Here is a 27,056-nt window from a genome sequence, read left to right as displayed (position 1 = left end):
TACAAATTTGGGGAGGAGCTTCCAGTATGTTTTTTTACTTATTATTACAGATATATTTCCATAGGCACTTGTAAAATTTATGTAAATGTCAGTGTATTTCATGTTTTCTCCAACTTGCTTTTTTCATCCCACATAGTTTTTGATAGCCATCTACACTGTACTTGTAGATTTTAAGTTCTCTGCAACATATTAATTGTCCTGCGATTGCAATGTACTTGAAAATGAAGCTTACTCCAAAGAATATTGAATTACTCCCTATGTGACAGGGAGGAAAAACTCTTGCCTGAAGAACTTTCTGCTGCCTTTGATTTGAAGAGTGGGGTGGGGTGTCTTTCAAGTATGAGCTGTAGTTCTGAGGTAAAGAGCATCTGGTCAGGGCTGGGAATAATATGTGCTGACTGGGTGAGGGAATGAGGAGTAGTTTTAAAACACAATTGTGCCTAAAGCATATGCTATTTAAAATCCCATTCCTCCCTCCCAGCAAGATCCTGTCATGCTGGTGTTGATGGCTGTATTCCTCTGCTGTGGAAAAAACACAACTAGAGTAGAGAAACATCTCTTTGGCTTTTGTCTGATCCATAGATAAAGACTTAGGTCTAAACATTCCCTCTATAGTTGGTGAACATTTGTTGAATACCAACAGTGAAATATTCACAGGAAATGCAGCTGCTTGCAATATCATTTCTGTCTCTAAGAAAGAGCCTTGCTGTTGTTTTTCTGTCTGTCTTTTATTAAAGGTCCACACACGTTCCTGTTGGGGAGGATCAAGTCCAGCACATGGAACTAGTTCAGGATCTAGCACAAGGTTTCAACAAGAAGTATGGGGAGTTCTTTCCAGTGCCCGAGTCCATTCTCAGTAAGTAAGAAACTTATAATTGTTACATCAGGGTATATTCTAAAGAGAGGATTGGACAATAGACAGGCTTGGAACTTTCTTGGGACTAACCTCAGCTTTCTTGTAGACAGGCTTCAGGATCTGTAACTAGAGTCCTCATTGTTTTCTCTAGTGTAGGACTAGAAAGTAGACTACGTTGGATTCCTGAAAAAGATGTTGGATTATTGAAAAGGATAACTAAAAATATTTTAAAAGTATGGAAGAGACCAAAAATTTAAAATAATATTTATAAAGTAGTATATAATTTATGAAGTATGAACAGATGCTTCTTGACTTATAATTGGGTTACATCCTGATAAAGCCATTGTAAGTTGGAAACACTGTTAATCAAAAATGCATTTAACACACATAACCTACTGAACATCACAGCTTAGCCTAGCCCACCTTCACTGTGCTCACAACACTTACATTAGTCTATAATTGGGCAGAATCATCTAACACAAAGCCTATTTTATAATAAAGTATTGAATATCTCATGTAATTTATTGAATACTATACTGAAAGTGAAAAACAGAATGGTTGTGTGGGTATTTCAAGTACAGTTTCTACTGAATGGATATCACATTTGCACCACTGTAAAGTTGAAAAATCATAATTCAAACCATTGCAAGTTGGGAACTGTCTGTGTGTACATCTTGGTGATCTGTTTGTTTTGTTTTTGTTTTGGGTATGTGTGTGTTGGTGTTTTTAACCTAGCATCCATGAAGAAGGTAAAATCCCTCCGTGATCCTTCTGCCAAAATGTCGAAATCAGACCCTGACAAACTGGCCACCGTCCGAATAACAGACAGCCCAGAGGAGATAGTACAGAAATTCCGCAAGGCTGTGACGGACTTCACCTCGGAGGTCACCTATGACCCGGCTGGCCGCGCTGGCGTGTCCAACATAGTGGCGGTGCATGCCGCGGTGACGGGGCTCTCCGTGGAGGAAGTGGTGCGCCGCAGCGTGGGCATGAACACTGCTCGCTACAAGCTGGCCGTGGCAGATGCTGTGATTGAGAAGTTTGCCCCAATTAAGCGTGAAATTGAAAAACTGAAGCTGGACAAGGACCATTTAGAGAAGGTTTTACAAATTGGATCAGCAAAAGCCAAAGAATTAGCATACACTGTGTGCCAGGAGGTGAAGAAATTGGTGGGTTTTCTATAGGAAGTTTCAACGAATCACAGCAAGGCTTTTGTGCCTTGCACTCCATGCATTCTGATAATGGCAGCTTTCCTAACAAGAACAAGTTATAGTTTTGGGACATTTAATTTGGTATAGCTGATTATTGGCTTTATTTGATGAATATTGCTTTGTAGCTTTGAAATACAACAGTGTTCCAAATCCCATCAACAAAATGCTGTGAACAACAACAACAAAAAATAAATCAAGAAGGCATAGCTGTCTGAATCCCCAATTATTGAGGCACACTCCTTGGCCTGCACAAATGTGATTGAAGTAAGGAGTAATTTGGGAAATGGAGTATCATTTGTGCTTCTCTCTGGAGTACTTACTGTAACAGATGCACACTTTATCTACTTCAACCCTTTTATAAAGCAATATATAGAGGTCTTAGATGTATAATCCTTGAGAAGCCATTTGATCAGATGCCAATTTGTATTCAGAGCTCATAAAAACAAGTCCATTCTTACAGTTTGTTTGTCACTGAGACGGTGCCTGATTTAATATATTTAAACTGCTTAACTTGTTTTCCAAGAGATAACACCAACTGTTCCAGCAATAATTTGTTTTTTAATTCAGAGATATGGGATACGATCTTCTAAGGAGGTTGCATTATTTTGACCTGATTTATTTATTGTACAAGAGCCCAAGTCCCTGAATTATATTCTTAATAAGTGCTTTCTTGCATTCATTTCAGTTTAGTCTCACCAACCCCCTATGAATTAGGAGAATTATTGTCATTTTACACATGAGGAAAGTGAGGCTGAGAGAATCCAATCAGCTTATACAATATCACTCCATAAGAGAAGCAAATCTGAGAGTAAAACCCTTACCCCTTATTCTTAAGAATAGTGCTTGTTTATTCAGTACAAAAAAAATGCTGAAAGGCAGCGTTTTTTAGACTCTAAACATTCTGATTTTGAAGGTGGGTATTGGAACGACTGATGATGTTTATATCATCAATTCAGCCAATAGACGCGAACTTAAAATCTGGATTCACACAACCGTGGTCACATTTCCCCATCAGAATCCCCAAGGCGGGTCCCAAGTTCTCTCCTCTACGCTCATTGCAGAAATACTTTGAAATAGATTCTGCCAGTCTACAATAGCAGTGAAGACTCACAAATCAGATATTCCCAATGACTGACAGCTTCTCGTCTTGCCTCTACCTCAGTTAAGTAATGTCACCCTGAAACCTAGCTTTTCTGCACTTCCATTTCTGACACCTGAAAATGAAAATGATAATCCTAACTTATACACCAAGATCTGTTAGCAAGATCGATTTTGTAGCAGAAATTGCTTATAAGTTTTTTGTCAGTAAGGACCATGATCACCATTTGTACATACATAACTAGGTTGTTGAGCAAAGCATTTTTGCTCATGTTTCTCAAGGAAGTTGAGTAGTCCTTGTGTCAGAACACATGTTAATCCACAAAATGCCGCATCCCAGATTCCAAATTAAAACATCGTTTTTAGGATTCTTGGAGCTAGCCTGGATCATGGGAAAGGGAAACATTTTGCCTTTTGTATCTTATACTGGAATGGGATGTCTGTAAGTCCTAGAACCTCTTTGAGCATATTTCTTACAAGCCTCTGTTTTTTCCCCTTTAAAGGAAACTTTGAAAGGATTGTGAATACTGGAAAATGACAAAACTAAAGGTAGATCTATCAAGCCAATTGTCTGTTTATCTGTTTGTGAGGTTTTTACCCCCTTGCAATACCTTTCCTCCAAAAAATTAAGGCACTATGGAAAGAATCTCAGAGGAGAAAAACAGATAACTTGTGATAACTTCCAGGGACCGAAGTCTATGCATTGGTGAGGGTGGACTTGTTTGCAACCTGTTGTTATTTTTTTTAAGTGACCCAACTGTTCAAGTCCAAACTTGGCCCATAATTATTAAGAGAATCTTATCCGGTTAATCAGTATTAATCAGGATTCTTCAGAGAAACAAAACCAATAGGATATATATCTGTATATTAGAGAATTTACTATGGGGATTAGCTCACCCAATTATGAAGGCTGAGAAGTTCCATGATCGGCTATGTGCAAGCTGGACCCAAGAGAGATGATGGTGTGATGCAGTCCAAGTCCTCAGGCTGGAGAGCCAGGGGAACCAATGATGTAACTGTCAGTCCAAGGCTGAAGGCTTGAGAACCTGGGGGCCACTGTAAGTCCCAGAGTCTAAAGGCCTGAGAACCAGGAGCTGTGATGTCCTAGGGCAGGAGAAGGTGAAGTCCCAGCTCAAGAAGACAGCAAATTTGCCCTTCCTCTGTCTTTTTCTTCTAGTCAGTCCCTCAACTGATTGGATGTCAGCCCACATCGATGAGGGCATATCTCCTTTATTGAGTCTACTGATTCAAAGGCCAATCTCTTCCAGAAACACCCTCACACACACACCCAGAGTAATGCTTTACCAGCTATCTGGATATCCCTTAACTCAGTCAAGTTGACACATAAAATTATCCGTCACGGCCGGGCACGGTGGCTCACGCCTGTAATCCCAGCACTTTGGGAGACCGAGGTGGGCGGATCACGAGGTCAGGAGATCGAGACTATCCTGGCTAACATGGTGAAAACCCCGTCTCTACTAAAAATACAAAAAAAAAAAAAAAAAAATTAGCTGAGTGTGGTGGGGGGCGCCTGTAGTCCCAGCTACTAGGGAGGCTGAGGCAGGAGAATGGTGTGAACCCAGGAGGTGGAGCTTGCAGTGAGCCAAGATCAAACCACTACACTCCAGCCTGGGCGACACAGTGAGACTCCGTCTCAAAAAAAAAAAAAAAAAATCCATCACACCCAGTGATCTCAGGAAGTTGATAAAAGAGCCAAGTATGAAACCTAGATCTATTTTCACATCCCTTCCACTTATAGTTTATAGGCCCTTCACAATCTTTCTAATGGAGATGACAAATTGGAGAGAAACCTAATTTTTTTTTTCTGTATGTTTTGTGGGAAGTTGAAATGGTGAAAAATATTTCAGATGGTATTAATAATGGTCATGTAACTGGTGCTCTGAAACCCTGCTTCAAACCCACTTTGACAGCTGGTCACTCAACACAGTGGGGGTGTCTTGCCCTTTGTAGGTGACCCATAAACATTTATCAAAAGTGTGTGTCAAAAAATGGGCTAGAGGTTTCTAATAAAGTGTGAATTTTTTTTTGCAAAAGCCCTACTGATGTACACCATCAAGATGCTTATCATAATAACACTATTGAGTTCTCATTGTGTATCAGGCACCATACTGAATGGCTTATAACAGTGTTTTTCCAAGTGTGGTCCCCAGACCGGCAACATGAGCATCACCTGGGAACTCATTAGGAATGCAAATTATCTGACTCCCTCAGACCTGTTGAGTAAAAAACCTAGAGGATGAACCCAGCAATTGGTGTCTTCGCCTTCCAGGTGATACTGATGGCATGCTGAACTTTGAGAACCATTGCTTTATTTGCATTCTCCAATTTAATCTACAAGCCAATAAAGTAGATACTGTTATCAACCTCAGATTGCAAAAGTTGAAACTGAGGCATGGGAGGCTGAGTTACTTGCTTAATGTAGTTCAGCTTCTAAAGGGAAGATTCTGGTTTCAAATCCAGGTCACCTAATCCAGAGCCCCACTAGGCCACAGTGACCTGTATAAGGTCTTTTGGTACGTATGGGGGGCAACACTGTCCAATATGGTATGTGTCCATTTAAATTGAAATAATTAAATTTTAAAAATTGCTTCCTTAGCAGCACATTCAAGTGCCCTGTGGCTTCATGTGGTTAATGCCTGTCATAGTGGATAATATAGATGGAGAACATTTCTGTCATAGAACCATCTATAGATACTGCTTCTTCAGTATTCAGTTTACTGGTTTTGCTTATAATAGATCAAATACATAAAGTTCAAGACTCTTCCTGGAGAGTTCTTCAACTGGACAATTCTTGAAGATAGTAAAAAGATTACTTGAGAATGACCATATAGTTTGCCAAACAATGTTAAATAATAAGAGCTATTACAATATGTATTATATACTTGCCATATGCTGAGCACTTTGTAAGTGTGTTTATGTTCAATATCTTATTTCATGTTTATATCAGCTCTATAAGATAGGAACTATTAATACCAGTTTTTAAAGTAACATTCAGCAACTTGCCAAAAGTCACATATTTATTAGGAGTCTCTAGCTTCTCCTAATTAAGAACTAAGAAATATCCCTTAATTATTGTGCCTAAGGGAGTAGTCTCCCGCTCTTCATTGAGTCTAGAATCTTCTCCAAGTACTTGTGATACTCTCTTGTGTGTCCTATGATATTCTTAGCCCTCACTTCTCCCTCCTTGCCTCCTTTTCCCCTCCCCTCTCCTTACTTTAATGCTGTTATAATTATTCCCCCAAAAGTTCTTCATTTGTACACAGAGCAGTCCTTAGTTTGCTCTCACATGCAGCCTTTGATTTCTTTCAGTTCACCCTATCAAGTGCTGTGTGCCCCTGTTACTAGTTAAAGGGAATAATTGTGCATGTGACAATTCTTGGTCTCTTTCTCTTCAACACAAGGACTCTGTCTATGTTCTCCTTGTGTGTCCTCCCTATGTGATCGACATTCTCTTTTCAGTCTGTCAACTGGATGCATCTTTTGAAATGTTTTGGCTGGGAAGAGTCAATCCCTCCCTGAGACTGAGCTGAAAACAAATTGCCTATTAATAGCACTTAACATTTTCAAACCACCCCCTTTAAGAAGAACAACCTGGAGGCTTTACTGTTAATCATTTTAAGTCCTCATATGTTAACTCTAACCGTTCTGTTATATTGGCCAGGCAGGGATTATCTTCTTTCTCTAGGAAGGAAACTGGGTTTCAGAGCTATAGTGACTTTATCCTTAGATAGGTAATTCAACATTATGACAAATGTTTGTGTAGGCACTGAGGAAATGCAATATGACTACAATTTAGAGGAGGACACACAGAGATACCAGCTAGCAAATGCTGGGTGTGCCTGGGAATGAGTAATTCACAGGAATGTTCAAGGAAGGAATATGATCGATATAGGACAGGAGAAAGGGCTTTTCAATTAAAAAGTAGGGCACAGAAACAGGAGCACATTTAGGGAAAGGCAAATTCATACAATATGTGGACAAAATTAGATGGAAATATTATGTTGAGTCATATGAAACTGTAATATTTGATTACTATTTTTTACCAAAAACACTGGCAGTTCCGTGTGGATTCATCTAATATACTCTGTGAACAAGCATTTGTGGAGTGCCTGTTTTGCAGGTACAATCCAAGTATGAAGAATTAGAAATTAGACACAGTCTCTACCCTCAGGCTCCTTGTCTATGTAGAGATGGACATGGAAAGCCAGTGAGAGGTCGAATAGGAATTATAACCAAAGTCTTCTGAGTCTTGTCCCTCTCCTGTGCATTAGCTGTGGCATTTGCTCTTAATTATTGGGAATGTGGCCTCTAGATGTCACAATCACTTAGTAGTCCTTGAATAAATAAAATATTTAATATTTGATATAACCATGTTGGCTCAGTGGAATGCAAATTCATTTTATAATATGCCCTCCTCACTTCTACCCACCTATGCACATAGCAAAGCAGGCCTACAGTCGTCCTTTTCTTCTAAGTGTTTCTGAAAATCAAATGATATAACTTTATATGACTCTAGGATAAAATGATCTGGTTTTACAGATATCCCTTTGTGGGAGTAATATAAACATACAGGCTCTTCCTGGGAAGAAAGCCATGTCCCATTTCCTATCTGTAAATGCAGTGCTGAAGAAGTGCTACGTGCTTGGCCTTTACCACCAGATCTCCCCACAGCAGACAGTCCTGTAGGGAAACCCATTGCGAAAAATTGTCAGTTCCAATAAATAGGTTGTTCAGCAAGTTCCCTGAGTTTGCAGTAGCCTCCCCCAAAAAGAGGCTTCTGTAACGATTTTTTTTTGTTTTAATGAGAGACTGCGTGGCTTATTCAGACATGAGTGTGGGAACCAGACCTGGGGAGAGAAGTGTTCCCACCATGAACCATACGGCCAGTGAGCAGGAAAGGTGTTGTTCCTCAGCAATATTCCAGAAGAAAGTTCCTGCACTGAAGGAGGAGGTGAGGACTCATGACGATGAAGGCCACAATATTATTTTATTATAGTTTCCTCTCCTGGGCCCCTTATAGAAAAATTAACAAATAGAATTTCTGGGGTTGCTGATTCCTCAGTGAATTATTATTCTTTCATTTTTTCTGTGCCTTCCTTTTCTACTTGCTGTTTTCTTTATTATTATTATTATTATACTTTAAGTTTTAGGGTACATGTGCACAATGTGCAGGTTAGTTACATATGTATACATGTGCCATGCTGGTGCGCTGCACCCACTAACTCGTCATCTAGCATTAGGTATATCTCCCAATGCTATCCCTCCCCCCTCCCCCCACCCCACAACAGTCCCCAGAGTGTGATGTTCCCCTTCCTGTGTCCATGCGTTCTCATTGTTCAATTCCCACCTATGAGTGAGAATATGCGGTGTTTGGTTTTTTGTTCTTGCGATAGTTTGCTAAGAATGATGATTTCCAATTTCATCCATGTCCCTACAAAGGACATGAACTCATCATTTTTTACGCTGCATAGTATTCCATGGTGTATATGTGCCAAAATTTCTTAATCCAGTCTATCATTGTTGGACATTTGGGTTGGTTCCAAGTCTTTGCTATTGTGAATAATGCTGCAATAAACATACGTATGCATGTGTCTTTATAGCAGTATGATTTATAGTCCTTTGGGTATATACCCAGTAATGGGATGGCTGGGTCAAATGCTATTTCTAGTTCTAGATCTCTGAAGAATTGCAACACTGACTTCCACAATGGTTGAACTAGTTTACAGTCCCACCAACAGTGTAAAAGTGTTCCTATTTCTCCACTTCCTCTCCAGCACCTGTCCTTTCCTGACTTTTTAATGATTGCCATTCTAACTGGTGTGAAATGGTATCTCATTGTGGTTTTGATTTGCATTTCTCTGATGGCCAGTGATGGTAAGCATTTTTTCATGTGTTTTTTGGCTGCATAAATGTCTTCTTTTGAGAAGTGTCTGTTCATGTCCTTTGCCCACTTTTTGATGGGGTTGTTTGTTTTTTTCTTGTAAATTTGTTTGAGTTCATTGTAGATTCTGGATATTAGCCCTTTGTCAGATGAGTAGGTTGCGAAAATTTTCTCCCATTTAGTAGGTTGCCTGTTCACTCTGATGGTAGTTTCTTTTGCTGTGCAGAAGCTCTTTAGTTTAATTAGATCCCATTTGTCAATTTTGTCTTTTGTTGCCATTGCTTTTGGTGTTTTAGACATGAAGTCCTTGCCCATGCCTATGTCCTGAATGGTAATGCCTAGGTTTTCTTCTAGGGTTTTTATGGTTTTAGGTCTAACGTTTAAGTCTTTAATCCATCTTGAATTGATTTTTGTATAAGGTGTAAGGAAGGGATCCAGTTTCAGCTTTCTACATATGGCTAGCCAGTTTTCCCAGCACCATTTATTAAATAGGGAATCCTTTCCCCATTGCTTGGTTTTGTCAGGTTTGTCAAAGATCAGATAGTTGTAGATATGCGGCATTATTTCTGAGGGCTCTGTTCTGTTCCATTGATCTATATCTCTGTTTTGGTACCAGTACCATGCTATTTTGGTTACTGTAGCCTTGTAGTATAGTTTGAAGTCAGGTAGTGTGATGCCTCCAGCTTTGTTCTTTTGGCTTAGGATTGACTTGGCAATGCGGGCTCTTTTTTGTTTCCATATGAACTTTAAAGTAGTTTTTTCCAATTCTGTGAAGAAAGTCATTGGTAGCTTGATGGGGATGGCATTGAATCTGTAAATTACCTTGGGCAGTATGGCCATTTTCACGATATTGATTCTTCCTACCCATGAGCATGGAATGTTCTTCCATTTGTTTGTGTCCTCTTTTATTTTGTTGAGCAGTGGTTTGTAGTTCTCCTTGAAGAGGTCCTTCACATCCCTTATAAGTTGGATTCCTAGGTATTTTATTCTCTTTGAAGCAATTGTGAATGGGAGTTCACTCATGATTTGGCTCTCTGTTTGTCTGTTGCTGGTGTATAAGAATGCTTGTGATTTTTGTACATTGATTTTGTATCCTGAGACTTTGCTGAAGTTGCTTATCAGCTTAAGGAGATTTGGGGCTGAGACAATGGGGTTTTCTAGATATACAATCATGTCGTCTGCAAACAGGGACAATTTGACTTCCTCTTTCCCTAATTGAATACCCTTTATTTCCTTCTCCTGCCTAATTGCCCTGGCCAGAACTTCCAACACTATGTTGAATAGGAGTGGTGAGAGAGGGCATCCCTGTCTTGTGCCAGTTTTCAAAGGGAATGCTTCCAGTTTTTGCCCATTCAGTATGATATTGGCTGTGGGTTTGTCATAGATAGCTCTTATTATTTTGAGATACATCCCATCAATACCTAATTTATTGAGAGTTTTTAGCATGAAGAGTTGTTGAATTTTGTCAAAGGCCTTTTCTGCATCTATTGAGATAATCATGTGGTTTTTGTCTTTGATTCTGTTTATATGCTGGATTACATTTATTGATTTGCATATATTGAACCAGCCTTGCATCCCAGGGATGAAGCCCACTTGATCATGGTGAATAAGCTTTTTGATGTGCTGCTGGATTCGGTTTGCCAGTATTTTATTGAGGATTTTTGCATCGATGTTCATCAAGGATATTGGTCTAAAATTCTCTTTTTTGGTTGTGTCTCTGCCCGGCTTTGGTATCAGGATGATGCTGGCCTCATAAAATGAGTTAGGGAGGATTCCCTCTTTCTATTGATTGGAATAGTTTCAGAAGGAATGGTACCAGTTCCTCCTTGTACCTCTGGTAGAATTCGGCTGTGAATCCATCTGGTCCTGGACTCTTTTTCATTGGTAAACTATTGATTATTGCCCCAATTTCAGCTCCTGTTATTGGTCTATTCAGAGATTCAACTTCTTCCTGGTTTAGTCTTGGGAGAGTGTATGTGTCGAGGAATTTATCCATTTCTTCTAGATTTTCTAGTTTATTTGCGTAGAGGTGTTTGTAGTATTCTCTGATGGTAGTTTGTATTTCTGTGGGATCGTTAGTGATATCCCCTTTATCATTTTTTATTGCGTCTATTTGATTCTTCTCTCTTTTTTTCTTTATTAGTCTTCCTAGCAGTCTATCAATTTTGTTGATCCTTTCAAAAAACCAGCTCCTGGATTCGTTAATTTTTTGAAGGGTTTTTTGTGTCTCTATTTCCTTCAGTTCTGCTATGATTTTAGTTATTTCTTGCCTTCTGCTAGCTTTTGAATGTGTTTGCTCTTGCTTTTCTAGTTCTTTTAATTGTGATGTTAGGGTGTCAATTTTGGATCTTTCCTGCTTTCTCTTGTGGGCATTTAGTGCTATAAATTTCCCTCTACACACTGCTTTGAATGTGTCCCAGAGATTCTGGTATGTTGTGTCTTTGTTCTCATTGGTTTCAAAGAACATCTTTATTTCTGCCTTCATTTTGTGATGTACCCAGTAGTCATTCAGGAGCAGGTTGTTCAGTTTCCATGTAGTTGAGCGGTTTTGAGTGAGATTCTTAATCCTGAGTTCTAGTTTGATTGCACTGTGGTCTGAGAGAGAGTTTGTTATAATTTCTGTTCTTTTACATTTGCTGAGGAGAGCTTTACTTCCAAGCATGTGGTCAATTTTGGAATAGGTGTGGTGTGTTGCTGAAAAAAATGTATATTCTGTTGATTTGGGGTGGACAGTTCTGTAGATGTCTATTAGGTCCGCTTGGTGCACAGCTGAGTTCAATTCCTGGGTATCCTTGTTGACTCTCTGTCTCATTGATCGGTCTAATGTTGACAGTGGGGTGTTAAAGTCTCCCATTATTATTGTGTGGGAGTCTAAGTCTCTTTGTAGATCACTCAGGACTTGCTTTATGAATCTGGGTGCTCCTGTATTGGGTCCATATATATTTAGAATAGTTAGCTCTTCTTGTTGAATTGATCCCTTTACCATTAAGTAATGGCCTTCTTTGTCTCTTTTGATCTTTGTTGGTTTAAAGTCTGTTTTATCAGAGACTAGGATTGCAACCCCTGCCTTTTTTTGTTTTCCATTTGCTTGGTAGATCTTCATCCTTTTATTTTGAGCCTATGTGTGTCTCTGCCTGTGAGAGGGGTTTCCTGAATACAGCACACTGATGGGTCTTGACTCTTTATCCAATTTGCCAGTCTGTATCTTTTAATTGGCGCATTTAGTCCATTTACATTTAAAGTTAATATTGTTATGTGTGAATTTGATCGTGTCATTATGATGTTAGCTGGTTATTTTGCTCGTTAGTTGATGCAGTTTCTTCCTAGTCTCCATGGTCTTTACATTTTGGCATGATTTTGCAGCAGCTGGTACCGGTTGTTCCTTTCCATGTTTAGCACTTCCTTCAGGAGCTCTTTTAGGGCAGGCCTGGTGGTGACAAAATCTCTCAGCATTTGCTTGTCTGTAAAGTATTTTATTTCTCCTTCACTTATGAAGCTTAGTTTGGCTGGATATGAAATTCTGGGTTGAAAATTCTTTTCTTTAAGAATGTTGAATATTGGCCCCCACTCTCTTCTGGCTTGTAGAGTTTCTGCCGAGAGATCTGCTGTTAGTCTGATGGGCTTCCCTTTCAGGGTAACCCGACCTTTCTCTCTGGCTGCCCTTAACATTTTTTCCTTCATTTCAACTTTGTTGAATCTGACAATTATGTGTCTTGGTGTTGCTCTTCTCGAGGAGTATCTTTGTGGCGTTCTCTGTATTTCCTGAATCTGAATGTTGGCCTGCCTTGCTAGATTGGGGAAGTTCTCCTGGATAACATCCTGCAGAGTGTTTTCCAACTTGGTTCCATTCTCCCCGTCACTTTCAGGTACACCAATCAGACGTAAATTTGGTCTTTTCACATAGTCCCATATTTCTTGGAGGCTTTGCTCATTTCTTTTTATTCTTTTTTCTCTAAACTTCCCTTCTGCCTTCATTTCCTTTTCCATCACTGATACCCTTTCTTCCAGTTGATCGCATCGGCTCCTGAGGCTTCTGCATTCTTCACGTAGTTCTCGAGCCTTGGTTTTCAGCTCCATCAGCTCCTTTAAGCACTTCTCTGTATTGGTTATTCTAGTTATACATTCTTCTAAATTTTTTTCAAAGTTTTCAACTTCTTTGCCTTTGGTTTGGATGTCCTCCCATAGCTTGGAGTAATTTGATCGTCTGAAGCCTTCTCTCAGCTCGTCAAAGTCATTCTCCGTCCAGCTTTGTTCAGTTGCTGGTGAGGAATTGCGTTCCTTTGGAGGAGGAGAGGCGCTCTGGTTTTTAGAGTTTCCAGTTTTTCTGCTCTGTTTTTTCCCCATCTTTGTGGTTTTATCTACTTTTGGTCTTTGATGATGGTGATGTGCTGATGGGGTTTTGGTGTGGATGTCCTTTCTGTTTGTTAGTTTTCCTTCTAACAGACAGGACCCTCAGCTGCAGGTCTGTTTGAGTACCCAGCTGTGTGAGGTGTCAGTCTGCCCCTGCTGGGGGGTGCCTCCCAGTTAGGCTGCTCGGGGGTCGGGGGTCAGGGGTCAGGGACCCACTTGAGGAGGCAGTCTGCCCATTCTCAGATCTCCAGCTGCGTGCTGGGAGAACCACTGCTCTCTTCAAAGCTGTCAGACAGGGACATTTAAGTCTGCAGAGGTTACTGCTGTCTTTTTGTTTGTCTGTGCCCTGCCCCCAGAGGTGGAGTGGGCTCCATCCAGTTAGAGCTTCCTGGCTGCTTTGTTTACCTAAGCAAGCCTGGGCAATGGCGGGCGCCCCTCCCCCAGCCTCGCTGCTGCCTTGCTGTTTGATCTCAGACTGCTGTGCTAGCAATCAGTGAGACTCGTGGGCGTAGGACCCTCCGAGCCAGGTGCGGGATATAATCTCCTGGTGTGCCGTTTTTTAAGCCCGTCGGAAAAGCACAGTATTCGGGTGGGAGTGACCCGATTTTCCAGGTGCCGTCTGTCACCACTTTCTTTGACTAGGAAAGGGAACTCCCTGACCCCTTGCGCTTCCCGAATGAGGCAATGCCTCGCCCTGCTTCGGCTTGCACACGGTGCGCGCACCCACTGACCTGCGCCCACTGTCTGGCACTCCCTAGTGAGATGAACCAGGTACCTCAGATGGAAATGCAGAAATCACCCGTCTTCTGCGTCGCTCACGCTGGGAGCTGTAGACCGGAGCTGTTCCTATTCGGCCATCTTGCCTCCTCCCCCTTCTACTTGCTGTTTTCTAGTCATCTTTAAAGCTCCTCTAACTCATCACAAAGACAAAGAATTCCCTGGTGATTAGTGTGCATCCACATTTATGCATAATGGTCATTTGCTTTTGCCTCTGGGGCATCCTGAATTCATCTCTTCCCCTTCCCTGTATCGCGGTTGATGTCCAATTCAGCTACTGCTGTCATTTCTCTTATCTATTGCTTTTTCTGCTTTTTGCTAAAGAAACAAACCCCTTCCTGAGCCCTTTTCAACTTTGGCACTCTTCTAGCTTGGTGCTTCAGAACTCCCGCCCATGCTGTTGTTGCTGTTTGTAATGTGTAAAATGTTCCTGTCAAGCTTTTCCCTGCCTCCCATGTAGGTTACATTACTCTCTTCCATGGTCTCCCTTGATGTCTAACACCACACGCTTATATTGTAACTGAGTGTCTCTTGTGCTCTTCCTCTCCTCCCACTATTCTGCAACTACTACCACCGTGTGTCTCACTCTTACCCACTGTCAGTCCCATTGTTCTTTCTGCCCCAGCTACTATCGAGGCTTCCATTCTGGACTTCCATGCATTTCTCACACCTACAACTTCATATTCACCAAACCATGTGTTCCTCCATGCTCCTCTAGTGAGTACAGGACATTATCATGCTCCTTTGATACACTGGCTTATTGACATGTTGATATAAATGAAAGGGTCTTGCATTTAGATCCATATTAATACCAAATTAACAACATCTGTATTAAGCGTAATTGCTTCCCTATCTCACTTTATTCCCCCCCAAAATATGTACAAATACATAGAGAACCCTAATTGTATCTATTGCTCAGATTTTTGTCACTGTACACGTATATTTGCCATAAAGTTTTTGTGACAGAGACTGCCAACTATCCACCAGTATCCAGTCTCTTTTTCCTCCTTTTGAAGTGGGAGAGTTCCCTGATACCTCTCGCAGGATGTGTGACAGGGTTGTGGCTCACCTGTTCGGTCACCTCACTGCTCAAATCCCTAGCCAGAGGGGGAGTATACAGATGGGCAGGTGCAGGGCCCAGGGAGAGCGCTTTTGGGTCTGGCCCCACAGTAGTATCTAGAGGTGGGTACCTGCAACCCCAGTGCTACAAAGTTCTTTCAGCTTTGCCATTGCAGACAGCTTGAGTGTTAATCAGCTCAGTGGACCCTCTGCCTTTTTGCAAAGGCAGAGGGCCAGTGTGACAACCTTCTTTATCCCAAGCTCTTGCCCAGTGTCCTGGAAGAATCAGGTCACACGCAAGCTTGAGGATGAATGCAAGATTTTATTGAGTGGTGGAGGTGGCAGTGAGATGGATGGGGAGCTGGAAGAAGGGGATGGAATGGGAAGGTGATCTTCCTCTGGAGTTGGGCCACCCAGCAGCTGGACTCCTTTCTGACTGCCCCCAGCCAAACTTCTCTTGGCATTCAGATGTTCCTCCTCTTCTCTTTTTCTCTGCCACGTTGTTCCACTGTCCATCATCTGGTCTGCTGGCTTGCTGGTCTGTCCCTGGAGCCTGGGATTCACGGCTTATATGGGTGCAGGACAGGAGGCATGGCGGGCCAAAAGGCAACTTTTGGGGCATAGAAACAGGAATGCCTATTCTCATTTAGGGCCTCAGGATCCAGGCTTGAGGCTGGGGCCTTTGCATGGAGATCATCCTCTTCTATCCAGTATTTCACTGTGTCCTGTCCATATCATTTTTTAGTAATGGAACCCTCACTCTGAATTTTAGCAGAGCACATAGCCCAAGGTAGAGACTAAATTTCCCACCCTACCCCTACAGCAAGGTATGGGCCTGTAAATTAGTTCTAGCCAATGGGATATGAGCAAAAGTGATTTGTGCAATTTCAAAGTCACTTCTTTTTTAAAGCAAAGTGTTCCTCTTTGCCCACACATCCTGAAACAGCATGTTTGACCCATTGCTGGAAACCACAAAGGAAAGATGGACAGAGTCAACCCCTAAGCCTGGGTTTCTGGACTCAGCAAGCACAGCTACCTTTCTACCCTGGACTACTCACCTACCTCTGGACTGTTGTGTGATAAATCACTTTTATCATATTTAAGCTATTTTGTCTTGGGATCTCTGGGTTCCAGTACTTTAGGTACTACCCCAACTAATATACTGATCTTACTAGACTCTTTGTCTAATGTCTTCCCTTCAAGTAGGTTGCTTCAATTCAATGCAACCAACATTTTGTGAAAGCCTTCCATATGCTGAGGCAGCGAGTAGTTCTCCAGGTATGGTTCTCAGACAAGCAGCATCAGAGTCTCCTGGGAACTCATCAGATACGCATATCTGCAGACTCCACCCCACACCTACTGAATGAGAAGCTCCAGGAATAGGGCTCTGTAATCAATTTTAATAAACCCTTCAGGTGATCTAGATGTACAGATGTTTGAGAATCACTGTGCTGGGGTGAAGTGGGTCAGGAGCAGGAGGTGGTTGAGGGCAGAGCTAAAAATGAATAAAAGCCACCTTCTATCCTGAAGGAGTTTACATTGGAGAGAGAAGTACAGAGAAATAATGTTATGAAAACAAAATTATTGTCTTGACTTTCTGCTATTTCCTGCTTCCCTTTTTCGTCAGATTAATTCACAACAATTTAGCCTAGATTGTTTTAGTTTTTATATGTGATTATTTATAAACAGCCTAAAATTTTAGGCCATTTGGGTCTATGCAAATCCTAAAAGGGGAAATAATTTAAGTTACATTGGTAGATAGGGTGAACAGAGATTAGATCACCAATATTAGAATCTTAGAATCGATGAGGATTTACTGAAACCAAGAATGGGGTGTTATTTTTCACAGTGGGTAGTAAAATTACAGTACTTATTACCCTGTAAAGGGTTATATGGCCTAGAAATAAAAACAGTTGAGCATGGATTAGATTTATGAGTGAGAAAGTCATAAAATTCCAATAAGCATGAGTTAGGAATGTTCAAATTATTTCTGAAAATGTCTGACATCAATATCGTAGAAGGAAACTACCACCTTTGCTGTCACCACCTCTTATTATAATCTTCAGTGTTCAGAACACTAGTCTAGACCAGACTAGACCAATGTGGTATTCGTTTTGGGCTGGCAAGTAGACTGTGTGAGAATAAAGACTCTTGTACCTAATGTGTTTTGTATAAAACCTGTGCACACTTCAGATTAGATAGATAATAAAGGTAGAGAAGATAAGGGAGACAATGGATGCAACTCATAAAAGAAAATAATTATGATTTGAGATTAAAGGCAGTTTGCCATTATTCTTACTAACAAGAGACAACCGAGATAATTGAAATCTGAAGATAATCTAAAACCTAAATAAAATATTATTATTACTATACACAGCAAACTAATCTAATGTCTTTGGCATAGGAGCCAAATACTTTGGACAGTGCTAACATGATGAAGAAGAATTAGCAAATTCAAAATCTAGCCAAACTTGGGACTTCAGTGAATCTATAATAGGTTCTTTGTCATAATGAAGACATGGCAGTTAGCATTGCCCTACTTCCCCCAAATTATGTGACTCTTTAAAAAAAGGGTTGAATTTCCCCACCTGCTGTTAGAAACACAAAAGTCTTTCTGCATAGCTGCTAAAAATTATTTTAGCTTTGGCCCATACATTTTTTTAAATCTTGCAGTGTCTTTACTATCAGTTTGGTAAGATACAGCCACTTTATCTCTTTTTCTCCCTTCTTTTTTCTTTTAAGAATTCTTCATCCATCTTCTTTCCAAAAATACGGTGAGTCAGGATTTCTATTCCAAATAATTTGGAATCAAAAGTATTCAACAGTCTGGAGGCAAATGAGGTTTTTATTGCATTTTTATTAAGAGCAAATCGAACTGTGTGGGCAGGTTAGAGAGGGGCTCCTCTGTAAGGCTTCAGCATGCCCCACTGTTGCACCCAGCAAGGACTCATGTTACAAGAATTACGTCTGTGATCTGCTTTTATTGACTGGCCGGGCCCAACAGGCCCCTGGACATTGTCAGACAAGTTAACTCCTTGTTGAGCCTCAGGAACCTTCCACAGGAGGGCTTATATGGCTCCCACAGGTCTCTCTGTCTTTCTTCTTATAACTTACAAATATTTTCCTAATATGAAGAAGTGTTTGGTAAACTATAACGATATTTCATCTTCACAAACCCCTATAATACATAAGAATTACTGTCCCCATTTTAAAGACAAGTTTTCCCTGAGTACTTTGTTACCAACTTATATGTTTTTTTGCAGTTGAAATTTGTACCATAAATTACTATCCTTTTTAAAAACTCTTATGTGTTCTTATTTGTAAGTGTCTTGGAATACAAATTGTTGCAAAAAGATTGAGGGCTTTTATGTGTGTTTTTGTTTTTGCAAATTACTCCAATATGAATCACAACGCTGAGCACAGAGCAAATGCTAAATTAATGCTTACTGATGGAAAACAACCCTGATAAGAGAGAGGTTAGAGGTTGCAAATTCACATGGCTTCACGGGACAGGTAAGTATGTAAATCCATTAGATCATTTTACAAATATTTATTCAGTGCTTATTATATGCCATGCAATTTTCTAGTCACTGGGTGTACAGCAGTGAACAAAAAAGACAAAAATCCCTGCCCTCTTTGAATTGACATTGTAGTGGAGAGATACAGACCATAAACCAGCAAGGAAAGGCAGGTTGCCAGGTGATGAGTGCTATGTAGAAATAGAAAGAAAATGGAGAAGGAGCATTATGAACTGAATTGTGTTTTCCCCAAATTTACATGTTGAGATCCTAGTCCCCAGGATGTCAGAATGTGACTCTTTTGGAAGATGGGCCCCTTAAAGAGATAATTAAGTTAAAATGAGGCCATTAGGGCATATCCTAACCCAATTTGATTTATAAGCAGAGGGGATTAGGACACACAGGCAAACACCAGGAGAAAAGACCATGTGAGGACATGGCAAGAGGGTGGCCATCCACAAAGCCAAGAAAAGCGGCCTCAGAAGAAGTGAAACCTGCCAGACCTTAATCTCAGCATTCTAGCCTCCACGACTGTGAGAAAATAAATTTCTGTTTAAGCCACTAGTCTGTGGTATTTCGTTAATGGCAGCCCTAGCAAACTAATACAGGGTGCTTGTTTTAATAGAGTTTCAAAGGATGGTTTCATTTAAGCAGAAGACTGAATGAAGTGAGAAAGAAAGCAATGTGATACGTGAGGGAAAACCAGTCCAGGCAGAGGGAACATCAAATGCAAAGGTCTTGAAGCAGAAGGATGCTTGACTTGTTTAAAGAGCAGCAAGGAGACCAATGTGGCTAGAGTCAGGTAAATGAGAGGGAAAGTGGTAGATGAGGTCAGAATGTTGATGGGGGTCAAGGCTTTACAGGCCATGGTAAGGATTTTGGCTTTTACTCTAGGGAAGTAGGACTGGGGAGCCATTGTAGGTTTAAGTTATAAAAGGTTCATGTTGGCTATTATGTTAAGAAATAGACTACAGGGGTCAGAGATGGATGTGGGAAGACCAATTAGGTGGCTATTTTGATTGACCATGCAAAAGGGAAGGCTTGGAGTAGAATAATAGAGATAGAAGTGGTAAGGCATGGTAAGATTTGGGATACCTTTTAAGGTAGAGCTGACAATATTTGCTGATAGATTGGTTGTGATATTTGAGAGAAAAAAAGAAGTCAATGATAATTTAAAGCTTTTTGACATGAGAAGTTAAAAGAATAGACTTTCCATTTACTGAGATGGGAAAGACTGTAGGAGCAACAGATATGGAAGGGTTAGGAGTTTGGTTTTGGGCATTTGGAGATGTTAATTGATCACTTGTCTACCTGAAAGTAGAAGTTGGCCAGGCATGGTGGCTCACATCTGTAATGCCAGCGCTTTGTGAAGCCAAGGAAGGAAAGTTTCTTGAACCCTGGAGTTTGAGACCAGCCTGAGCAACATAGTGAGACCCCCATCTCTACAAAAAATAAAATAAAAAAATAAAGTAGCCAGGCATGGTGGCACATGCCTGTAGGTCTAGCTACTCAGGCGGCCTAGGTGGGAGGATCAATTGAGCCTGGGAGGTTGAGGCTGCAGTGAGCCATGATTGTGCCTCTGCACTCCAGCCCGGGCAAGAGTGAGAGCCTGTCTTAAAATATAATAAGATAAATAAAAAATAAATAAAAGTAGAAGTCAGAGAGAGGTCCAGGCTAATTAATTAATGAATTTCAAAGTCATTAATGTATAGATAGCATTTACAGTCAGGAGTCTTGATGAAATCTCTAAATGAGTGAGCATGGACAGGGAAAAGAGGATGTGCAAAGACTGATCCTGTTTAGAGGTAGAGAGAAATGAGAAACTATGCAGCAAAGAGCCTGAGGAAAGAAGCACAAGATGACAAAAGGAAAAGCAGGGTAGAGTTTTGATTGCCCTGAAAGCCAAGTAGAAAAGCTATCTTCAGGAAAAAGACTAGTCTATGTCAAGTACAGTGAGGACTGAAAAAGGATCACTGGATTTAGCAACGTGTGGGTCACTGGTGACCTTGATTAAAGCAGTTTGGGTGGATAGTGGGGTCAAAAGTCTACCTGAATATATTTAAAAAGGAATGGAAAGAGAAAAATTGGAGACAATGTTCTTGACAACCCTTTCAAGGACTATTGCTGTAAAAGGAAGCAGAAAAATGCAATAGTATGACAGTGATTTGGAATCAAAAGAGGGTTTTGTTACTGTCTTTGTCCATTTTTTGTTGCTATAACAGAATACCCAAGACAGGGTAATTAATAAATAAAATAGGTTTATGTAGCTCATAGTTCTAGAAGCTGGGAAGTTCATGATGGGGTAGCTGCATTTGGCAGCTTTTGGTGAGGGCCTCATTCATGTCATGTCAAAACATGGTGGAGAAATGGAAGAGGAAATGGGCTTGCGGAAAAAAGGACAAAGCAATAGAGGTCACCTCACTTTATAACAACCCACTCTTCTCTCTCAGGAGCTAATCCATTCCTGCAAAAACTAATCCATTCCAAAAAAAAAAAAAAAGAAAAGAAAAAAAAAAAACACTCTTGTCTTTCAAGAAAGACATTAATCTGCCTTAAATACTTAATCACGTCTTAAAGGCCCCAACTCCCAACACCATTACATTGGCAATTAAATTTCAACATGAGTTTAGGAGGGGAGAAACCACATCCAAACCATAGCAGTTACTTTTTAGAATGAGAAAAATAATTGCATATTTGGATGGGAATGATCCAGTAGAGAGGGTGACTTTGATGATTGAGAAGTTAGAAAGGACAATTACTGGAGCAATGTCCTTGAGTAAGTATGAAGGAATGGGATCCAACCTGTTCACATGTAGACAGGATTTGGATGGGAGACCAGAGAAGAGAGAAGGAATATAAAGACACAGAAGCAGATGGATTTTTACATGTGGTTAAAAAAAAAAAAGCACGAAGAAGTTCTCTTGTTGCTTCAATTTTATCAGTGAAATAGGAATCAAGGTCCTCAGCAGAGGACTGGGATGAGGGAGGATGTGTTGGAAGTTTAAGGAGAGAGGAGTAGGAGGTGTGAAATAGTCATCTAGGGAAGAGGGAAATGTAGTAGAACTGCCAGGCAGCATTTAAGGGCTCTCTTGATGCTAAGGAACATGAATTTACAATGAGAGCAGTCAGCTCAGTTGATTGTTTTGTTCCAACCACATTCCATTGTGTGGGTGTAGGTAGAGACAGAATGTAGATAGAATTGGATTTAACCTAGAGCTGGGCTTCGCCAGGTGATTGAAACAACGGACAAAGAGGTAAACGACCTGAGTACATGTGCCAGATGCCAGGGTGTGAGTAAGGGTCATGGCATTCACACAGGGCAAGGCGGGAAGTGAGGATGTGAGGGGTGTGGAGATGTTGAACGATGATAAAAATCAGTTGATTGAAGGTCCTGGTGGTGTCAACAAATTGAGGGAGTGAACTGGAAAGAGAGGCAATGTTGGTCAGAGCTTGAAATTAAGATTATGGGGGTTCAACTCTTGGTAATGACAAAGATTGAGATATGGCCCAAGGAATGACTGTTGATATAGAGTGGAAAACATAATCTCTGGAAGAGAGAGGGTCAAGAGTCTACGGTATTATAAGATCATTTACTTCAACGTGAAACCACAAAAACTATGCTGGGAGAAGCACTAGAGACAATGATAATGATCCAGGAATAAAATCTTCAAGAAATGAGGGGGAGTGGTCTTGGGAGTCTGTAGACTGATAGCATCATTTCCAAAACCTGGGGCAGCAGGGAAATTAGGGAGAAGAAAGGGATAACAACCTGGAAGTATCAATAAGGAGCAAAGAGGACAATTTCTCTACCTCCAGCTGCCAGTATGGTGTGTAGGCTGGAGCACAAGATTCCCCACAATTCCAGCACCAGCTAGGTAGCAGGCCTGAGCTGAGTCGTGAGTGCAGAGTTTTTCCGTGGTCAGCACTTTGGAAGATTATGTTGGGGGCATTCAGAAACCTGTGGTTGGCCATGTGGCTGTAATTTCTTAAACTACAAATGCTCTTTCATCATTTATGTCATCAGTAAACTTTCATAATTCCACTGTTTAGCCCTACTAGTCTGAATTCTAGTCAAACACATTCATTTTTGGTTTTTTTTGTTGTTGTTGTATTTGAGAGGGAAGATGAGTAAGGAAGGGACTTACAGCTAGTCTAATTCTTCTTGAGAACTTCCTTAGAATATCTCAGAAACTTCCAGATAGGGCTGCTGTCCTAGAACAAGCTCTCTCTCAAGTAAGGAAACCCGGAATATCTGGGGCTGCCCAGGTAGACACAATCCCTCTAGGAATCTGCTGTGATATCCTTTGGCAGCTTTGTTCCCAAGGTCTGCAACCACTGGCCCACAGTTGCTTTAGGCCACCATTTTGCTTGCTATGTGTTCCATCTCAGTAATACCACTAAAATGACACCATTTTTCTAGGCAAAGATACTATTCTGCTCTGGATACTCCCAGCTTTTAGAGTTAATTCCTCAGCATGAGCAGCTTTGATTTCCCAGAGCGCACCCACATTAGCCAGCAAGAAGAAAAGAGCATTGAAGTAAGTGATGATGCAGAATCCCTCAAGTCATTTCCAAAAGAGGCATTCCAGAAATGTTTTGAGCAATCATTTATATAAGATATAGAATCCCAGGGTAATTTCTTAGAGGAACAACTCTCATTTGTTATAAATTCCGGGGTTTTAAAAGATACATCAGCCCCATTACTCTCTACACAATTTCAATCCTTTAATTCTTTAAAATTTCTTACCTGATCAAAAGAAAGAGCCCTGCCTAGTTACAGTTGCTATTCACCATTATAGGTAGCGTGTATGGCTGAGATAGAAAATACTTCTGATTTTGTGGATTTTGGATCAAACCCAGCATTGTATGCCTTCTAATTTAGTCAACATTCAATTCAGCTATAGGGGGTTTTTAACATGCTAAAGCAGAAATGTAATAAATAATCAAAAGGTGAAATAGTCATTACTAAGAAGGCCAGCATTCCATATTATGCTTTACATCCTAGGTGCAAGGTGCTACTTAGATGGCAATTCAAGAACGCAGAAGTCATTCTAGTTGGAAAGCCATAACTTGATCTCCAGTGCCTATGTTTGTGATGGGGAAATTTTCAATGAAAAACAAAAAAGAGGAGAAAATAGAATGCTCCTTGAAAACATATTCTATGTCTTATTACACAGTCTGGCACAGGCACATAAGCCTACATGATGCCTTGGCTCCTATGGGAAAATCCAATTGATTGGCATTCCTTTTCCAAAAAATGTAACCTTCTGTGAAGATATATTAAGGTTGTCTCTTTCCTGATTCTCTCTGGCCAAGCAGAATACATTTATAGGAAAGGATGTCATGGATGTGCTTGGAATAAGGCCAAACTAGTGCCCCAGTGGATAGAACCTCTGTGATGATCTCATTAGTATCCACACGAACTGACTGCTAACCAGTCATCACAGCTTATGACAGTGCAGCTCAACTCATCCCCTTTTCTGTGCATTCATATCCTAATAAGGTAAGATCAGGAGGGAAAAGTGGTAGTTCTGGAGAGAATGTGGGCAGGAAGAGATATGACCCAATCAAAGGAGGAGTCTGAACAAAAATTTTCCTACCCCTGGACCACTATTACCCATCTACAGGGATACTTGGCACTATCCAAGGGGATACCTGCACATTAACTTCCACTTAACATGTTCCATCTTAAGCTGAATCTTCCCCTTCACCATACTCTAAGATGATTAATCAATGTACCCAGCAATATGCAAGATGTTGTATATAATGAAAGTATTAACATTGAGTCTCTGATCTCATGTTACAGTTCAGTGGGGGAGACAAAATTTAAACTGATTAAACATAGTGCCTCACGATTTAGCAGAAATGGTCTTGCTTTGTAGGACACACATTAGTGCAAGAAACTTGTCATTTTTTAACTAAATGGAGTTAAATTGCCAATCCTGTTTGTGCTCCTTTGCTTTACATTTCTCAAACATTCAACCAACAATTATTTGTTGCATGCTGCCTGTTATAAGCAAGGCACTATACTGAACTCAAGAAAAACCATGGTAAACATGTAATATTCCAAGGATATTAGTATTGATTAGTAACCCTCCCACACCAAATTCAGCGTGGCATTCTAAACAAATACTTTTTTAAAATATGATTTTAATCTTCTCTTTCCCCTTCTGGTGTGCATTTTCAATCCTAGTACAAAAGCACTGAAAGTATTTTGGTGGAGTGACATGCAAAAAAAAACAAAAACAAAAACAAGTTTGTGGTGTAAAAGAATAAACAGTATTAGCACTCTCTTCTGCCCCTGGAAACATGAGGACTCTCTGACTGCTCTGGGGGTTCCCGTTCTTTTGGAAGCCCTCAGCTGGTCTTCAGCAGCAATGATGACATTAAGGAAAATCGCATTCTGCTGCAGAATTCAGTCCCTTCATCTTTCTCCTTTCTCTAGAGCATGAAGCTAGGGGCCCATAAAGGATCTAATATCAAAAGGAAGAGGGTAATACCACTACATGGAGAAGAAAAAAATAATAATTACCAAATTTCCTGAATAGTAAACAGCTTTTAAAAAGAAGAAAAAGCTGAACCCTTTGATAGCTTGGCCCTTGGTCTGCCCGTGAATGCCTTAAGGATTATATCATCAGACTGACTCCAGCAGCCCGCGCTATTGTTTCAGAAAGAGGAAACTAGAAAGAAGGAAAAGAAGAAGAAAAGGGGATTGGTGGGAGCATGTCTGCCTTTTGGGGAGGAGAGCGTTTGATTTTTGGAAGTGCAGTTATCAAATGTAAGGCTAGAAAGACAAATTGAACGAATTCTCAGTGTCTGTGGGCAGGAGGTTTCTGGGGCCATTTTTTCCTTTTGGGGGGATTAACATAGCCTTTGGATTCAATAACTTTTCTATCACAGATGAAATTAGCTCCGAAGAGAAATAAAGCGACCTGAGATTGCCCAGAAATGTTATTCCTGAAAACCATCACCTGGGGGCAGTCTTGGGACTGTTAATTTCCTCTACCTCACTGGTAGATAATTCACTACTTTTTTTCAACGATGTACTGTTTCTTTATCTGTGGTTGAGGAGTGAGAAAAATGGGCAAGAGAAAAGGAGGCTTAGGCACTAGAACTTTCACTCTCCTCAACCAGCCAGGAAGCGACCCCATGTGAATGCGCAGGACGTTCTTGAAGTCGCAGAAGTTTTCCTTTGGAGCTCTGAAGCGGAGCCTCGAAAGCTGGAGGCGGAGGGGTGAGGCAGTACACACTAACTGGTCCACCGACCCTTAAGATCTCCCCGCCGGATGAGATCGAGAAGCCGGGATTCCCAGATCCCGGGAACTAAAGGAGGCCTCACCTCCACCCCCACCCCGCACCACTGCACACACACGCCCGGGAGTTCCTGGCCCGCCGCGCCGGGCCAGCCCCTCTGTTCTGAGACCCTTGTCTCCCGCCCACTACCCCGCGGAGCCTTGTCAGCAAAGGAAGACAGGGCGTGGGCCCCGCTAGGGCCCATGTTTAATAGCTCACGAATTCCGGTCGAGGAAACGGAGGCTTCGGCGCTCAGGCCTCCCCTAGGTCTAGCTGCGGCCACAGTTATAAGCTCTGGTTCATAACCAAGAGCGCTTGGTGGTTCTCTCCCGGTGCGTTTCCCGGCCCGAATCTGGGCATCCCCGGGGACCTCACCTTGGGGTGAATCAGAGCTTACCCCCAGGCCACGGAAGCCGACCCAGGCGGCCTGCCCCCTCCTTGGGCCGGGCTGGGGCCGCCGGGCTGCTAGGCGCGTGGCAGCGAAGCTGGATACGGGCTCACTGTCCGCACCCTGCGCAGTCAGGGCCACCAGGCTACCTCAACCCTTCGTGGTGCTTCCCATTCCAAATTAGCATTGAGAGCCTGTGTGACCTTCGCGTGCCAGCGGATAGAATCTGCGAAAGGGAAGCAGACAGTGGCCTTTCCCGTTTCCTGGGCTGTGCGCGGGTGTGCTGGGCCCAAGCGCCCGCTGGGCGTCGGGGCTTCGCCTTGTCGCGTGTGCCTGCGCGGGGCCGGAGCAGCGGCCAGGGCCAGCAGTCAGGCGTGCGAGCCGGAGTACAGGCACAACCCGAGAGCAGGGAGGCCGAACAAAGCCAGGTCCCGCTCCACAGAACAGCAGTGGAGGAACACTTCTCTTTCCTCCCCCACAGGGCCACCCCGTCAAAGAACAAGACACCCTCAAAAGTCGGGAAGGGACACTTCCTGAGGGACAAAACGTCAGGCAGAGAACTCAGAGTTCTTCGAAGGGCTTGGCCTCGGCGTTAACCACGACC

General features: G+C 41.6%; 1 protein-coding gene across 3 annotated transcripts in view; it reads left to right on the top strand.

Annotated features, from left to right (window-relative positions):
• Nucleotides 1–3,732, top strand: part of WARS2 (tryptophanyl tRNA synthetase 2, mitochondrial) — a 110,199-nt gene extending 106,467 nt beyond the window's left edge. For all 3 annotated transcript variants that reach the window (XM_003806295.7, XM_034929698.4, XM_055114443.3), the window contains exons 5-6: nt 738–856; nt 1,592–3,732. In XM_003806295.7, coding sequence (XP_003806343.3) covers nt 738–856; nt 1,592–2,040 — 568 coding nt within the window. In that variant the 3' untranslated portion in view covers nt 2,041–3,732. The remainder of the gene's footprint in view (nt 1–737; nt 857–1,591) is intronic.
• Nucleotides 3,733–27,056: the final 23,324 nt, after the last annotated feature.

The sequence above is a fragment of the Pan paniscus genome, chromosome 1 (genome assembly GCF_029289425.2).
Source record: "Pan paniscus chromosome 1, NHGRI_mPanPan1-v2.0_pri, whole genome shotgun sequence".
In the NCBI taxonomy this organism is placed as follows: Eukaryota; Metazoa; Chordata; class Mammalia; order Primates; family Hominidae; genus Pan; species Pan paniscus.
The sequence above is the reverse complement of the archived record's forward strand: the minus strand, read 5'-3'. Positions and strand labels throughout refer to the sequence as shown.